The sequence below is a fragment of the Doryrhamphus excisus genome, chromosome 18, assembly GCF_030265055.1.
Source record: "Doryrhamphus excisus isolate RoL2022-K1 chromosome 18, RoL_Dexc_1.0, whole genome shotgun sequence".
NCBI classification, from domain to species: Eukaryota; Metazoa; Chordata; class Actinopteri; order Syngnathiformes; family Syngnathidae; genus Doryrhamphus; species Doryrhamphus excisus.
Window position 1 is genome coordinate 8,919,961 of NC_080483.1, and position 16,361 is coordinate 8,936,321.

General features: G+C 46.9%; 2 protein-coding genes across 7 annotated transcripts in view; one reads left to right on the forward strand and one right to left on the reverse strand.

The window, feature by feature from the left end:
• Positions 1–367: 367 nt before the first annotated feature.
• On the forward strand, positions 368–14,001 carry terf2ip (telomeric repeat binding factor 2, interacting protein). Of its 4 annotated transcripts, XM_058054886.1 has the most exons (11): positions 402–429; positions 6,333–6,450; positions 6,749–6,882; positions 7,816–8,038; positions 8,341–8,486; positions 9,029–9,243; positions 9,362–9,487; positions 10,091–10,679; positions 10,759–10,844; positions 11,405–11,755; positions 11,909–14,001. In XM_058054886.1, exons 4-11 carry the CDS (start codon positions 7,833–7,835, stop codon positions 12,128–12,130), a joined length of 1,941 nt encoding a protein of 646 aa, XP_057910869.1. In that variant the 5' UTR covers positions 402–429; positions 6,333–6,450; positions 6,749–6,882; positions 7,816–7,832; the 3' UTR covers positions 12,131–14,001. The 4 variants fall into 4 exon arrangements, 2 of the variants coding, with proteins under 2 accessions (XP_057910869.1, XP_057910870.1); XM_058054887.1 differs by lacking the exons at positions 402–429; positions 6,333–6,450; positions 6,749–6,882 and adding an exon at positions 7,510–7,599; XR_009120048.1 differs by lacking the exons at positions 8,341–8,486; positions 9,029–9,243; positions 9,362–9,487; ... (2 more) ...; positions 11,405–11,755; positions 11,909–14,001 and having other exon boundaries at positions 368–6,656; positions 7,816–7,839.
• The window catches only part of iffo2b (intermediate filament family orphan 2b), a 28,670-nt gene continuing 24,736 nt past the window's right edge, over positions 12,428–16,361 (reverse strand). The window contains exons 6-8 of one of the 3 annotated variants that reach the window (XM_058054890.1): positions 15,837–16,008; positions 15,653–15,751; positions 12,428–14,841 (exon numbers count right to left, since the gene is read on the reverse strand). In XM_058054890.1, coding sequence (XP_057910873.1) covers positions 14,608–14,841; positions 15,653–15,751; positions 15,837–16,008 — 505 coding nt within the window. In that variant the 3' untranslated portion in view covers positions 12,428–14,607. Of the gene's footprint in view, positions 14,861–15,652; positions 15,752–15,836; positions 16,039–16,361 lie in introns of all 3 variants that reach the window. The other 2 variants (XM_058054888.1, XM_058054891.1) reach the window with 2 other exon arrangements.

The window sequence follows — 16,361 nt, forward strand, 5'->3', positions numbered from 1 at the left end:
CAAAGCGGTAACGCCATGGGACGATTTTTTTTCTGGATAATAAATCTTGTCACGTTTTAATCCTGCGAGATCTTGTGACACCCCTAGTATCAACATTTCCGTGTTTCTCATTACATTAAGCCATTGTTTCTGTTTTTTGTAATGTTTTTTTCTGTTGTCCTTTAAATGTAATTTAAATATAATTTAAATATAATAAAAATTTAAATTTAAATATAATTTAAATTACATATTATATATATATATATATATATATTTAAATATAAAATGAGAGGGAAATATATACATTTTGTATTTTTCTGTATTTGCATATATTGATGGATGGGGGTTTTTCATTGATTTGTTGTCAACAGGCTACTTCCGGGTTTATTTTAATCGTATGGAAAGGACTGTACCATTCTGGAGTGAGGAGAACATTTCTGCAGTTCTAAGGTGACTTGAACGACCGAAGGAATTAAAGGAATTCAAGGAATTATTTTTTTTAAAATAGTCATACTTGTACCACAGTTAAATGTCACGCTAAAACAATAATAAGAGTTACTAGATGGCATGGCAGGGTAACAAAATTATTGTGCTAGTTGGTCCGTCCTTATGTTAACCACTTCCTGGTTCACAGAACGTACCAATTACTATTCTCGGGCAGGGTGGGGAAATAGTATTGTAGCGTTGCGTGTGTGTTGTATTCCGGGCTGTAGTTTCATGCATGGACGCTGGGGGGCAGTCATGTTCAGCTCGCGGTTTTGGAGCGGGCGTTTTGGGACCAAGGAGGAAGAACGTGAGCGAAAAGGGGGAAGTTCGGTTGCCGGGCGCCGAAGTTAGTGAGTTAAGTCTGCAACAGGCCAGTAAGTTGTTTCTCATGCTGATTGGAAATAAAAAAAACCATGCAACGATAGAGCCATCCTGACTGCCGTCATTCTACGACGCTACACTGGTGTCAGAAGTGACTTCGAACGTGAGCCTACTGTACTGTTTTGCCCGAGTCTTCGGCGGCGTCGAGTATGAGCCACCGAGGGGAGCCGCGTGTGAAGGAGGAGGTGGAGAGCGACAGCGAGGTGGGCGCTGCCAGTTGGGAAGGGAGGGAGCGCCGAGAGATGGTGAGAGCTTGTCGGGAGGCGTGGAGAGAAGCTGTCGGCATGTCGAAGCTGTCACCGGCGGCCAAGAATGGCGGCCTTGCAGCGTGCACAGAGAACAACGCGGTGGACGGCGCACCACGTGCAGTTGCGGCCATGTGTCTGAAAACGCCCAAATATTCTGGGAAGGCTGACTGGGAGGCTTTTCACGCCCAATTTGAGCTGATTGCAAATGCACAGCAGTGGTCCAATAAAGACAAAGCTTTACAGTTGGCAGTGTGTCTCACGGAGGACGCCTTATCTTGCCTTTTGCTCCTTGACCCAGAGAGTCGCCATGATTATAAAGCTCTAGTGGGGGCGCTAAAGAGGCGTTTTGGACAGTGCGCACAACCGGGGCTCCTGAGAAATGAACTGAGCTACAGGTGTCGCACTGCTGGAGAACCGCTGCGAACTCTGGCTTATGCCATTGAGAGCCTGTCAAGGCGGGCATATTCCCACATGTCGCCAGAGGTACAAAGTGAGCTGGCACGCGACCAATTTGTCAGAGCTCTTCGGCCCCCAGAACTAAGAGCTCAAGTTCATCTGTTACACCCCCGCACCCTGCAAGAAGCCCTAGAATTGGCTGTGGAGAGAGAAATGGTGGAGAGCTCCAGCGTGGCAGAGGGGAGGGTCCTGCCGCCCACAGCGAGGTCAGCAGCAGGGAGTCAAGAGGCTGACTATAAACCCCCTTGGGTGGCCGAAATCACAGAACTGATCAGGTCCGTGTCGCTACAGTCGCCACAACGCCCACGCCCTGGAGTGAGGGTATGCTGGGGGTGTGGCCAGCCCGGTCACTTGATCAGAGAATGCCCTCGCTCGCCCCAGTCGTCGGGAAACGACCACGGGCCCGCATAGTGGGGGATGTGCGGACCCGAGAGGCTAACACCCCACAAGCTGCTGTGTCTACCACCTCCAGGGGGTCCCAAGTGAGCATGGGCGTGGAGGCGATTGGAGCTGTGGGGCGCACGTCGGACAAAGGCTCCAGCTACGTGATGATCCAAGTGGAGGGCGTGTTCTGTCCGGCCCTCATAGACACGGGGGCAACGGTGACGCTGATAAGGTCTGACGTGTGGCCGAAGAACGCCCATCTTGAAATGACAGCGGTAGCTCTACGCTCAGTCACAGGAGAGTGGTCCCCTCTCCAAGGGAAAGGACGACTGGCACTGTCGGTGGGGGGCATGTCACTCCAGCACCCGGTATGGAAAGCAGCCATACAAGACCCGTGCATCCTGGGTCTGGATTTTTTGAAGGCGGCTGACTGTGTGATGAACATCGGAAGTGGGTGGATCAGCTTTCAGGGGGGTCCTGCCATTCCTATGACCTCCCTGGATTCCCTCGATCCCCGGGCCAAGCACATGGTATGTGCACTGGAGGCCGCAGGCCCACCTCCGCCTTCGAGGGAGCCCCGCCGACAACCAGAGACAGCGGGCAGAGACTCTGTGAAAGAGGGAGCTGTGGACAGGACGCTGTGGGAGTTGTGGAAAAGGAACTGCAGTGGCCTGACCCCCAAGCAAGAGGAACGGCTGCTAAGCCTGCTGACGGACTTCAGTGATACCTTCGCCAAGAACGACGATGAAGGGGGTCTCACTCATTTGACACAGCATGAGATTGACACGGGGGAGGCCAGGCCAATTAAATGCCGCCCCCGTCGCCTTCCCTTGGCCCGACACGCAGCTTGTGAGGAGGCTGTAGCTAAGCTGCTGCGAGCGGGTATTATCGAACCTTCCGACAGTCCATGGACATCGGCAGTTGTCATGGTGCCAAAGAAGTCGGGGGAATGGCGTCTCTGTGTTGACTACCGGACTGTCAATGGGGTGACCAAGAAGGATGCTTACCCACTGCCGCGCATTGACGAGTCCTTAGACCTGGTCTCGGGCTCATCCTGGTTCTCGTCCTTGGACCTCCGCAGTGGCTATTATCAGGTGCCCCTTTCCCAGGAGGCCCGACCCAAAACAGCGTTTTCCACCGGGAGGGGCCTTTGGCAGTTTAAGGTCCTCCCTTTTGGACTGTGCAATGCACCAGCAACCTTTTCGAGGTTGATGGACAGAGTGCTGGCCGGGGTCCCTCGCCAGCAGTGCCTCGTGTATTTGGATGACATCCTGGCCCATGGAAGCTCGTTCGAGACAGCGCTAAAGTCCCTGAGGGTGGTATTGGAGAACATCAGAGCAGCTGGCCTGAAATTACACCCAGGAAAGTGCCACTTCATGCAGAGAGAAGTGACATTCCTGGGTCACCGCGTGGGAGGTGAAGGAGTCAGCACCCTGGCTGATAAAGTGAAGGCGGTGGTGGAATGGCCAGTGCCCACCAACCCGAAGCAGCTGAAAAGTTTCCTGGGGCTAGCCTCGTACTACAGGAGGTTCGTGCGAGGTTTTGCTGGCACAGCGGCACCCCTCTTCCAGCTACTCCAGAAGGGCCGAGACTTTGAGTGGTCTGACCCCTGCCAAAAAGCATTCAACAGCCTTCAGCAAGCCCTGAGTGAGTCCCCAGTGCTAACATCCGCGAATCCGGACTTGCCCTTCATCCTCGACACAGATGCTAGCGGAGAGGGAGTAGGAGCGGTGCTGGCGCAGCCCACACCCGAAGGCGAGAGGGTCGTGGCCTACTTCAGCAGAGTGCTGGGCAAGGCTGAAAGGCGCTACTGTGTCACCCGCAGAGAGCTGCTGGCTGTGGTGCTGTCCATCAGACACTTTAAATATTACTTATGTGGCCAGCCTTTTACTGTGAGGACAGACCACTCAGCTCTCAGCTGGCTGATGACCTTCAAGGAGCCAGAAGGGCAAGTGGCACGGTGGCTCGAAGAATTACAGGCTTACAGCTTCAAGGTGGAGCACAGAGCCGGGACACGTCACTCCAACGCAGACGCGCTGTCCCGCCGCCCGTGTGCTGCAGAGGGCTGCCGCTATTGTGACAGGAGAGAGGCCCGCGAGGAGGAGTTGTTGGAGGAAGCGGGTGGCGGCCTGTCGGAGTGCCGGGTTGCAGGAGTGATGGCCAGGGAACTTCAGGCTGTGGGAGTCGCTGAGTGGGAGCAGAAGCAAGAGGAGGATGGAGACCTGCAACCAGTCCGGAGGTGGGTGGAGTCTCAGCGACCTCCAGCATGGGAGGAGATAGCCCACACGTCAGCAGGGACTAAAGGCTTGTGGTCCAAGTTTGACACACTGCGGCTGAGCCAAGGGGTGCTGCAGCGGGCGTGGAGGGAGCCAGCGACAGGGGAAGAGAGGTGGCAGGTGGTTGTCCCAAGGTGTCTACAAGAGCCTGTGTTGGCTGCCATGCACGGAGCGGCTGGTTCTGGACACTTTGGTGTGGCTAAGACCCTGCGCCGCCTTCGCCAAAGCTTCTACTGGGGCCGCTGCAGGAGAGATGTGGAGGATTTTTGCCGCCGCTGCGACTTGTGCACAGCGAGGAAGGGCCCCCCTGGCCGCTCCTGTGCCCCACTGCAGCAGGCCCTCATGGGAGCGCCCATGGAAAGAGTGGCAGTCGACATTGTGGGACCGCTGCCGCGCTCCGATCGCGGGAATCGTTATGTCCTGTCAGCCATCGACTACTTCACACGGTGGCCAGAGGCGTACCCGCTACCCGACCAGGAAGCCGAGACAGTCGCTAGCGCCTTGATAGAGGGAATGTTTAGCCGCTTTGGAGTTCCAGAGACGCTGCATAGTGACCAAGGAAGAAATTTTGAGTCACGAGTGTTTGCAGAAATGTGTGGGCGGCTGGGCATCAGAAAGACACGCACAACCCCTCTGCGGCCCCAGAGTGACGGGTTGGTGGAAAGATTTCATCGCACTCTGGGTGAGCAGCTGGCCATTTTGACATCACGGCACCAGAAGGACTGGGATGATCATCTTCCCCTGGTGCTCATGGCCTGTCGCTCTGCTGTACAGGAGTCTACAGCCTGCACGCCATCCCTGCTCATGCTGGGGAGGGAGCTCCGTACGCCAGCCGAGTTGTCCTTTGGCCGCCCCCCAGAGACCACAGAGCCAGTCCCTGGTCCAGAGTATTCCAGGAAACTCCAGGACCGGCTGGAGGCCGCTCACGAGTTCGCCCGGCAGCAGCAACAGAGGGCAGGCAGGCGACAGAAGAGGAACTATGACCTGAAAGCAAGAGGGAGGCATTTCCAACAGGACGAACAGGTGTGGGTCTACCTCCCACAGCGCAAGAAGGGGCGGTGCCCCAAACTGGACAGCCCTTGGACGGGGCCGTGCAGAGTTCTGGAGAGAGTCGGGGAAGTCGTGTACAGAGTGCAGCTGCCAGACCGAGGAAGGAAAGTGGTTCTTCATCGGGACCGGCTGGCGCCATACCGGGGAGTGCAGGGAGTGGGCCATAGGGCCCCTGCTCCACCAGAGGCGGACGGGAGACGTTCACCACTCCCAGCTCAGGATGGAGAGCCGCCCGGGCTGGCAGCGCCAGAGGTGGGACAGCCGGTTTCACCATCCGCTGGAACTCCCCCCATAGCGAGGCGCCCGAGGAGGAGAAGGCCGCCACGGTATCTCAGAGACTATGTGGGTCACAATGTTGGGGGGAGCACTTGAAATTGTGTTACGCTGTTGCTAATGTTCATTGATTGTTGCTGATTCTCTGTGCCCTCGGGGCGAGGGCCTTTGTGGGGCGGGGGTAGTGTAGCGTTGCGTGTGTGTTGTATTCCGGGCTGTAGTTTCATGCATGGACGCTGGGGGGCAGTCATGTTCAGCTCGCGGTTTTGGAGCGGGCGTTTTGGGACCAAGGAGGAAGAACGTGAGCGAAAAGGGGGAAGTTCGGTTGCCGGGCGCCGAAGTTAGTGAGTTAAGTCTGCAACAGGCCAGTAAGTTGTTTCTCATGCTGATTGGAAATAAAAAAAACCATGCAACGATAGAGCCATCCTGACTGCCGTCATTCTACGACGCTACAGTATGGACACGACAAAAAGAGAAGATGTTGGCTAACAAATGTGCAAATTCTAATGTTACCTTATTTGTGTTTATGTGTTAGTTAGTAGGCTAATTTGTAAAATTAGCAAGGGAGTCATATTTTCTATGCCGCTTCTGTGGATCCATTCAGTAATTTATTAATGCACATTTTGCGCCAAAGTATAACCTCTTGACATGTTGTTGTGCTTTGATATAATGTACACATGCTTAAAACACCAAATAAAAACATTACAATTATGATTAATTCATTCAACATTTCATACTTTGAGCAACCTTTTTCGGTCAGTCGGTTCTCAGCAAAGCTGTGTAATGTCTCCCTCTGCAGGAAGATGCTTCAGAGCCAAACTAAACACTTATTGCAGTGTGGTCCTCTCTGATGATGGAGGGAAGCAAATAAGTGCATGTCAGACGTTTATAATGTGGATAGAATACGTCTGCTGTTTGTAAGTCAACACTTCAGTCATTTCTCACATCTTTTTTGGGGGTGGTCCTGTTGTTGTAGCTGCTTGGGAGACAAAAGAGGCCAATAGCAATAATGTTGCTGTCAAGCTTGTGAAGGAGGCAAGGTTTTATGAAGGTGATGGAATAAACACGCCGGCCCTATTCCTTCTCATGGTCTTCCCAATGCCTTCAAAGACTGCAACAAAATGTAAATTGTCATTTACATACATAGTATGCTGTACACTGTATACATGTTCTCAAAGTAAGAGATTTTACTATAACGCATTACTGTAATTTCAGGGTGACAGACACGAGGGGGCAGCAACGAAACTTTAACCTAGTTTGGCTACTACACTAGAATACACGAAGAAGAACCATACCCGGACGTAAACCGGGAGGTGTGTACGGGTTTGGTTGTCCAGCGGGAAAAAAAGGTAAACACTCTTAACTTTAGCAGTGTTGAACATTTCAGTTTAACATTTACCATTTCAGATCACTCGGTCGGACAGTGGATATCACAACACTGCTATTACACGGTCTTTTAAACGTACCAACGAGATGTAGCTAATGTTAGCAAAGTTAGCGTTGAAGACGTCATGCTCTTCTTTTGTAGTTATGAAGATGACTTATGTCAATTTGTGAAGCTGTTAAATAGTCGTCAAAATTCTTCATGCCAAACTTGGAAGCGCTTGAAAGGAAACAGTAAACAACAAATAGCTGTGTGACAAACTAGTTTAAATGCTTGAAATCAAGCTTTTGAAGTGCTTGAACGTAAATATCGATTCATTCATTTTCTACAGCTTATCCTCACGAGGGTTGCGGGGGGTGCCGGAGCCTATCCCAGCTGTCTTCGGGCGAGAGGCGGGGTACACCCTGGACTGGTCGCCAGCCAATCACAGGGCACATATAGACAAACAACCATTCACACTCACATTCGTACATATGGACAATTTGGAGTCGCCAATTAACTTAGTATGTTTTTGGAATGTGGGAGTACCCGGAGAAAACCCACGCATGCATGGGGGGAACATGCAAACTCCACACAGAAATGGCTGAGGGTGGAATTTAACTTCGGTCTCCTAGCTGTGAGGTCTGCGCGCTCACCGCACGCTCACCACTCGCTCACCACTCGCCCACCGTGCAGCCTGAAAGTAAATACTAAACAACAAATAGCTGTGTGACAACTAGTTTAAATGCTTGAAATCAAGCTTTGAAGTGCTTGAACGTAAATAATAAACAACATATATATATACAGTATAATATGACTGACTATTAGCTTGTTAAATTTAGAAAAACTAAATAAAATAATGCTTTCCCTGCGCATAAATGTCTTAAACCCAACACTCGTCTCACTACATCTCTTCCAGGTGTCGTTTCTTGAAGGATGGCATCCAACGTTTCACCCGTTCTCTTCATAACTGTGGGGGGCGAACCCATGAATTTCTATCTGCGACCAGGACCCATCAAAAGGGATCTGCAGCCTCTCATCAAAGCTGGGGGAGGAAAGACGTCCAATGTCCAGAGTCCGGGATGCATTTTGCTGATTGACCCTGAGGAAAAAGGCACCTTTAGTGAGAATACGGCTCACTGGTAAGTGTAATAATGGAATCATTACATTACTTTTTTGGCATTGCAGAATGAAACTGTATCGAAATTCTTGTTTTAAATTGCCTTTTAATACACGTTAAGGAGAATGAAATACATAATACTGTACTTTTTTTTTAATCACTTGCAAGCTGTTTAGCATGTAGTATGAAGACATGTTAATGGATGTGAACCTTTGAAATGACTAAATAATTAGGGATAAAAATGTGACATTGACCCATGCGTTTTGCCCTTTTGTACAAAGGGTAATAATGGATATTAAGATTTGTTTATTTTTTCCCTCTTAGGTATGTGTCCATCCAGTACATCCACGATTGTGTGAAGAAAGCCGAGCAGCTGAACATCGAGGACTACAGACTAAATCCTGCAAATGTCCCACGACGCTCTGCTTCAATATCCAGTAACGCCAGGAAGTCTCCTGCAACTCCAAGAGGTATGACACACAATTCCTTAATTCCTTATAAAACCAATGATGTCACAATATCTTGCAAGATTAAAATGTGATGATACCTCTTGTTTGGAGAGAGGCTATCTTGCGGATAAGGGCAACTAGATGTTTATGTGAGCTATGGAAATTATATTGCACGTAATATGGAAGGCAGGGTTGGAAGCGCACATTAGCTTTAAGTGCGCTATAATTCTTGCAATCCTACTCCCATTGTCACTTGCTCACAATGTTTGTAAGAGCCGCTATATTAATGTCCAAGCAGAAGCTGTAGTAATTCATTCGATCACTGTAACTTAAATTAGTCAGATCAAAAAAAAAGATCAAGGGGAATGAGTAAAGCAATGATGTGTTAATTATCGTATGTCATTGCCTTGAAGTGAGCAGTCAGTATTCTATGATGTCTTGCCCCTCCTCTGCCCTAGTAGGCATATTTGCATGGCATTGCTGCAATTCTGCTGTGGTGTATCGTTTCTAGCTGATGGAACTGCAATTCTATGAGTTGAGGGTTTTGGTTTTATTCTCATCAGGCAGGCAGTCGTACACCTCCGACGAAGACGCCGCCATTCTGAGCTACGTCAGCCAGCGAAAGTCAGAAGTTAAAGGGAACCGCCTTTGGCAACAGATGGAAAAGGAACACGTGACCAGTCACCCTTGGCAGTCAATGAAAGACCATTATCAACGTCACCTGGCTAAGAAGCAGTCAGAAACCGAGGAGGTGGAAGCACCTGGAGAAGACGTCAAGGTGATTTACCTGGAAGAAACATACTGTCATTCTCCTACATCACCACTAGGGTGTGTACAGCATGATAACAGCAAGTAGTGGTATAATGCATGACTGTTTCGCACGTTCCTGGTTGTAGGACGATAATAAAGCAGAAGTGACTGAAAATCGTCCTTGTGAAGTAGATGATGACCCCCTTCTACCTCAAACACAGACAGAGCCAGAACACCCTCCACAGAATCTCTCATCTGAGGATCTAACACAGGTATGTAAACATTATCTAACAAATGAACTTGAAGTCATTGAATACGGGTGACAGACACACTTTTGTGTTATAAAAAGTATGTGCAATTAAAAAAAAAAACATGTTTCCTGAGCTGCACGTCATTGTACGTCTCATTGTAATCTTTCAATATATTGATGAACAGATGCATAATAATATGATACCAAGTCAACTGTGGTAGCTTTTTTCAGGTTTCTCATGCCCATGACAGACTGTGAATGTGCTTTTATGGGAGAGATACTTTAAAAAGTCCACTTGTGTGGATGGACATTTTGTGAACACTGGAAAATACATGCGTTTATGTGACTAGGTGTTGAGAAGCAGAGTTATGATGCCGACTTGTCACGACAAGCTACAAAGACCAGTATGTGTTTGTGAGCAAATGCTAATATCACAAAATATTTTTAAATATAGGCCAAGTGTATCTCTGGTGGTTCAAATGTTCATTGTTGAGCCGCAACAAATAAATGAATGTATGGGAAACACTGGTCATAGCGTCAGCGTGTCTTCACAAGGTTTCATTATTTGTCATTATAAGTGTTTTTTGGTTAGTTGATTTAATAGACAGTACTGGCGCATCCACAGATTGAAGACATAACCGTTGAAAATGGACCACAAGATGCCGAAGAAGCTCCGCAACAAGAGGAGGAGATCTTGAACCCACCAGCAGACGAAAACGAGCAAGCCGATACAGCAGAAGACAAAAAAGGTGACACCTTGCACACCGAGATCATTGTGACTGAAACAGATGAGTCACAGGCATCCCCGCAAACTGAAAAAGTTCCAAACGACAGAGAACCAGACCAGTTGGAGCCTCAAAGCTCCACCCACTCTACAGCCAATCGGACAGAAACAGACGAAGAAGACGAACAGGTGGTCCAGCCTTTGCGCAAATCACCCAGGTTCAGCAAAAGGTTGGAGCTGGAGGATGAACCGTACAACAAAAAGCGCCGACCGTCAGCAGCATCATCAGCTGCTGTCAGGTCAGAGCCGTCGTCCCCTCAGACACCTCGGAGGACCAGGTCTGCCACATCCACTCCTCAGAAAGACACAGTGGAGGAGCCTCCTTCTAAGAGAGCAAAAGGACAGTGTGCAGAAGCAGCGACACCAGAGAGTCAAGAAGAGGAGGAAGAACAGCTTACTGCTGCAGCACCATCGCATGTCTCCATGGAGTGTAAGGCACACTAGGCCATAAAAACATCCAAACCAAAAGATTTAAGTACTCCCATTGAATTTCTTTGTTTCGTTGACAGGTGAATCCGAGCCAGGGAGGCAGAAAAAGAAGGTCCTGGGGACTCTTGCAATGGCGGCAAGGGAGTTTGAGTCCAGTGACAACGAGGTAGACGGACACTTTCATGACCTGAATAAGTTCACTCCAAGCCAAGTTGTACATTCCATTTGTTTACATTGTATTTGAAATGAACAGTTCACAGTTTACTGACTTCTTAGGCCTATCAGCTATTACTTCTGAGTAAATGTTGAAGTTGATAATAAAACATATTTAAATGGAGTAAGGCGGTCGAGTGGTTAGCGTGCAGCTCACAGCTAGGAGGACCAGGGTTCGATTCCACCCTCGGCCGTCTCTGTGTTGAGTTTGCATGTTCTCCCCGTGCATGCGTGGGTTTTCTCCGGGTACTCCGGTTTCATATTGTCCATAGGTATGAATGTGAGTGTGAATGGTTGTTTGTCTATATGTGCCCTGTGATTGGCTGGCGACCAGTCCAGGGTGTACCCTGCCTCTCGCCCAAAGACAGCTGGGATAGGCTCCAGCACCCCCGCGACCCTTGTAAGGAAAAAACGGTAGAAAATGAATGAATAAATGGAGTAATGTGCCTTCAATGTGACCTGCTCTCATCAGTTCCAAAAAAAACAATCACATGTACTCTTTCCGTCTCTCAGTCTGGTGAGGAGCTTTTCCACACGCCCAGTGAAACGTCTTTGTTACCGACCATCGCTTCTGTGAGCACAGTTGCAGAAACCTTAACCACCCAGCCCGATCCAGATCCCTCTGAGCATGGACCCAGTGCTCAGGGGAACACACAAGAGGCCCAGCCTGCTATGGAGCTGAGCCATGCTGAGGCCGCTGTTCATGTGGCCTCCAAAGATCACCCTTGTAACTTTGAAGATGAGTCTCAGGAAAAGGACGAGGCTTGGACCGACTTGATGGAGGGAGAGGTGCAGTCCTTGAGTCAGGCCCAGTTAGAGGAGGACAAACAGCGAATCAGAGAGCTGATGAAGAATACAAACCAGGTGTGTTTATCCTCCACTGCTTGAATTATAGCTCAAGTGCTCATAGACACTCAAATAAATGCCAAGGCTGTCATCCTCTTAAATAAACGTGGTGACTCTTATCCTTTATCTACTTGTAAATGTGCTGGAAAAGACCTCTCCTCCTCTTCCTAGGACTTGGTGTCTGTCACTAAAGCCTTACTGAAGACCAGCGGCGACTTCAGTGCGGCCTCCCATCTGCTTATGGACCCCTCATCCTTCTGTGGACCGTTTTGGGATCGCCGTGATGACAGCCTCCTACTCTCTGCGGACCCTGTCGCCTGCCGGAAGCTGGAGAAGAAGCATGGCAAGGCCAGCTTGGCCAAACGGGCGATGTTTCTTGAGTTAGATCAGTGAGAATGTGTGGACATGCCGCTGGTTTATTAGCTGTTCTTGCCCCTTTTTACAGGTAGGTGCTTTTTAATTGGGACATAATGTACTATTTTTTACCACTGAATGTGTTTTAATGTTAACTAGTAAATCATTTCAAACTGTTGAGCAATTTTAATCCTGAGAGATACCAAATAAAAAGACAAAAGGACTAAAAACCACAATATGGCATAGCAATCCTCAGCTACTGTAAATATGCCCTCTTGGGGTTGCCTGCTTTTTTTGTACATGATCTTGCTTTTAACAGTCCCACTATGTGTGTTTAAGGGAGGAGATAAAATGTTGCAGCCTTTTTAATGCTCATTTACACAATAAGACTGAGAAAAAGGATGTTTTTAATCCACTGTTTAATATTTCAGTTTACCCCGACATTGAGTACATTCATTATTTTTGCCCCAAACCCACATGAATATGTCAATACATTTGACAGAAACAAATAAGCCAAAATAAAAGCAGAAAATGAAAAAAAAAAATGGATGGAACCTGTTATCTCAAAAGAACAAAGCTGAGCCCACATAAAGGCAATGTTGTTGTTTTTTTTTTAACCTCAGCATCGAGGTATTTAAGAACAAGCAACGTGCGCAGATATACTGCACTGCAACAATCCACAGTTGCTGCAATCATTTAAAAAATTCTTTAGTATAAAAAAACAGTTTTAGTATGAAACATTCACACACCCTTGCAGAAGCGGTTTAGTCACCACATATAGTATATATCCCTGCATTTCAATATTTAAAATAGCACAGCTTTTATGTGGAAAAACAAATTGTATAAAAACTGTACCAAGCAGGCTGGTTTAATTTAGCATCAAAAGAAAATGTATAACATGTACTTGTACATGCATACGTTGACATATACAATATGTATATGATGTATAGGAACTGCGAGTGGTACTCACTCTTGTCTGACAACCCACAGTAATTACTCATGACAAGATTACACAAAATAAAAAAAATACTTTTTTGTTGCAAATCTATGATTAATATCAACACCCGTCAATTAAAAAAAAGCCTTTCTTGCCATACAAACATGCTGAAATGATCATTCTGCTTAATAAAGTATTCCATACATACATTAGAAGACACATCTCTGCCCCCAGTTTTGACGCTAAACTAGCAGCATTAGCACTGAAAAACAAAACAGTGACGTCGCTATAAACAAAAAGGCCTCTGGGATATGCAATCGCATGTTTGCAGCCCTCAGTGAATATATGAAGCCAGGGAATATTATGATATGCATTTAAAAAAAAAACCTGCAGAACACGAAGGCAATTTGGATTGGGGACCTCAAAATATGTCCTTTGGTTTTTGCTTTGTTTGGCTTTGATCGTATTCTGGATTTGTTGAATGTGTAGTGTTTTATTCATGTATCAGTGTGCTGCACAAAGAGTGCGAGGAAAATGATCTGGAATAAGGCGAATTCTCATCAATGGGGAAAAATGCAAATTATACACGCTCTAGAAAAAACACCTGCTTTGGTTAAAAGGCTAGCTATTGGTTTAAGGAGAACACAACAACAAAGACAAGCTAGTCTATATGCACAAGGCCGGCTACTTTGCATAGAACTTCAGTAGTGCACTGACGCATTAAAAAAAAACAAAAACGGTTGTGTGCTCTTTTCCTCTTTGCTGCTCTGGCATGGATGCAGCATTTCCTTGGAAACCAACCTAGCAACATTTGTCTTGACCCTTCAATGTCCAAAAATCCCCTCTTTTATATACAAAGCAAACCAACGACCAAAATTATTTGTTGCAATCAGTACATCGCCTATCTCTATGGGTCACTACACCATTTGGACCCAATGCAAGTGGACCCAAACAGTGAAAAGCGCAAAGATGCATAATAAAGAAAGAAAGGTAATAATAAAGCTGACATGCAGGCTGTTTCTTTTTCTTAAAATATAGTATCTAACAACTTTTAACCATTTTTGCTAACGTAAAATATATTTTTTATTGTATATTTTGATTTTGCAGTATTCGGCCCTCTGCGGAAAAAGGCTTGGACACCCCTGCTCTACACAGATGCTACTTTTACACAACTGTCCTGAACAAATGTCCTTGTCAACATCCTAACAAAAGGTTCGGCACTTATGCAGAAGCAATTTTCTTAACTGCGCGCTTTCACACAACGACACCTGCAGTCAGATAATGAGATGATATCGGTGCCGTTCACAGCAATTCCACCTCTGTTACAGCTCTGATACTCACTTCTCAAAAAATGAGGACGCCCCCATTTCTTGATCATGCCTTTTATACAGAACAGCGAATAGAATACATTGTTTTGACGTCAAATGACATTTAGCTCTTAAAATATCCAGTGAGGAAGCAGAGAGGAAAAGAGCAACGCTTTCTTTTTAATGAACCCCCACCACAACCACCAACTCTTGTCTAAAAAAGCACCGATTTTGTGAGCAAAGACCACTGTAATTTTCAAACAAAGCAGTCATCAACTAACAGGGACTTCGCCATCTGCGTCTTTGTCCGAAATCTCGTCCTGGATCTCATCGGTGTTTCCTGAGTCGCTGCTGGCCACCGAGCTAAACGATGGCGAGCTCCTGCCTCCTTTAATCATGCGCCGGCACGTCTCCATCTGCACGTCCAGGCCTCTTTTCATGCTGCACATCTCCATGTACTCGTGCAGGTGTCTGTTCATGTCACTCTTGGCCGTGGCCAACTCCATCTGCCAGAAAGAAAATAGACTAGTCAAGGATAGGGGAGCCATTTAAATTGAATGGTGGCCTTTGCGTTCACATTAGCTAGGCAATTGATTAGATCAATTAGACAGGTGGAGTTTGTTGGTAGTTTTTTATTCTCAGCAAATTGTAATATTTGCTGATTTGTACTAGCTGCGAGTAATTGTTAACAGGACATATATCCTTATAGAGGAGATCAACATTGAAATATCCACATACAAATGTTTTGAATAACGTCTATAAAAGGTTGTGATGTGTGTTTTTCTAAACATACTTCACCCAAATGTCATTTCATAGGCCTATTTTTAAGGGAAATATGATTTCGGTCAGACTTTCAGGAATGGATTAAGGATGCTAACCAAGGTTTCGCTGTATTTTAATGTATGGGAAATGTTCTGAGCTCCTGTTTCCCTGCCAGTACTGTAATAATGGTGCCCCAGGTTGTGATGTGTGTTTTCTTAAACATACTTCATCCAAATGTCATTTCATAGGCCTATTTTTAAGGGAAATATGATTTCGGTCAGACTTTCAGGAATGGATTAAGGATGCTAACCAAGGTTTCGCTGTATTTTTATGTATGGGAAATGTTCTGAGCTCCTGTTTCCCTGCCAGTATTGTAATAATGGTACCTCCAAAAGCTAGAGGATGTAGCTGGACTGCAGCGATCTATTTGAACCTGAATCAACAGCTTCTCTGTTGGTCACATCCAAGTAGTGCACTCCATTTTGATCCAACACACATTGAACAAATCACCGATTAACTGTTTACTGTATAGTGTGATGCAGACTGAAGAGCTACCTCAATCTGTCCAATGGTTTCTTGGTATTCCTTCTCTCTGTTCTTAAAGAGCGACTCCGTCTCATCAATGAGGCTGCCCAGACTTCTGTCATGGGAATCCTTGGAGAAAACAGCACAAAGGCTAGGGTTAGGGTTATCAATCATCCATTTTTTGGTCAGGGTTTCAAATACAGTTTGCTCTCACCGGTTCAGTGCTTTCACTGACACCGTCAGCCGGGAATGCGTTGGTGCAAGGCGGTGCTGTGAAGCTACACGGCACGTTGTAGTTAGTAAAGTCTTCCCAGAGCAGCAGTGTCTCCTCGTTCTCCTCCCACGTTAGACTGTCACAGTCGTCGTCTAGCTCGAAGGTCTCACGCCTGGCAACAGAGGAGTTATCTGAACAGTGTCTGCGTAGGACACGGAGAAAGGAAGAGAAGAGGAAAGAAAGAAAACTAGTAATGCAGCCACAAGGTTAAGCAAAGGTTGCATGCAAAGAAGAATGAAGCACACCCACAAGAAGAGAAGTGTTCAGCATTAGTAAAAGCTTTACCAATGCAAGAAGAGACAGTGATAACCTTCTATATTTAGTATGCAACTGCCATCAATGGTAGATAGATACAGTAGATACTTTAATTATTAAAGGAGACCTATTATGGTTTTTACACTTTTCCGAAAAACTCGGCCCAGCGCCTTTCCAACATTACTTGGTCGTAGAAGAGCAAGTGCTAAC

Bases quoted from the DNA above. Each gene is read 5' to 3' on its own strand.
- terf2ip (XM_058054886.1), top strand. From the start codon at position 7,833: ATGGCATCCAACGTTTCACCCGTTCTCTTCATAACTGTGGGGGGCGAA. The intron at 9,244-9,361 runs GTGATTTACCTG...TCCTGGTTGTAG, and splicing joins CACCTGGAGAAGACGTCAAG to GACGATAATAAAGCAGAAGT. The intron at 10,680-10,758 runs GTAAGGCACACT...TTTCGTTGACAG, and splicing joins ATCGCATGTCTCCATGGAGT to GTGAATCCGAGCCAGGGAGG.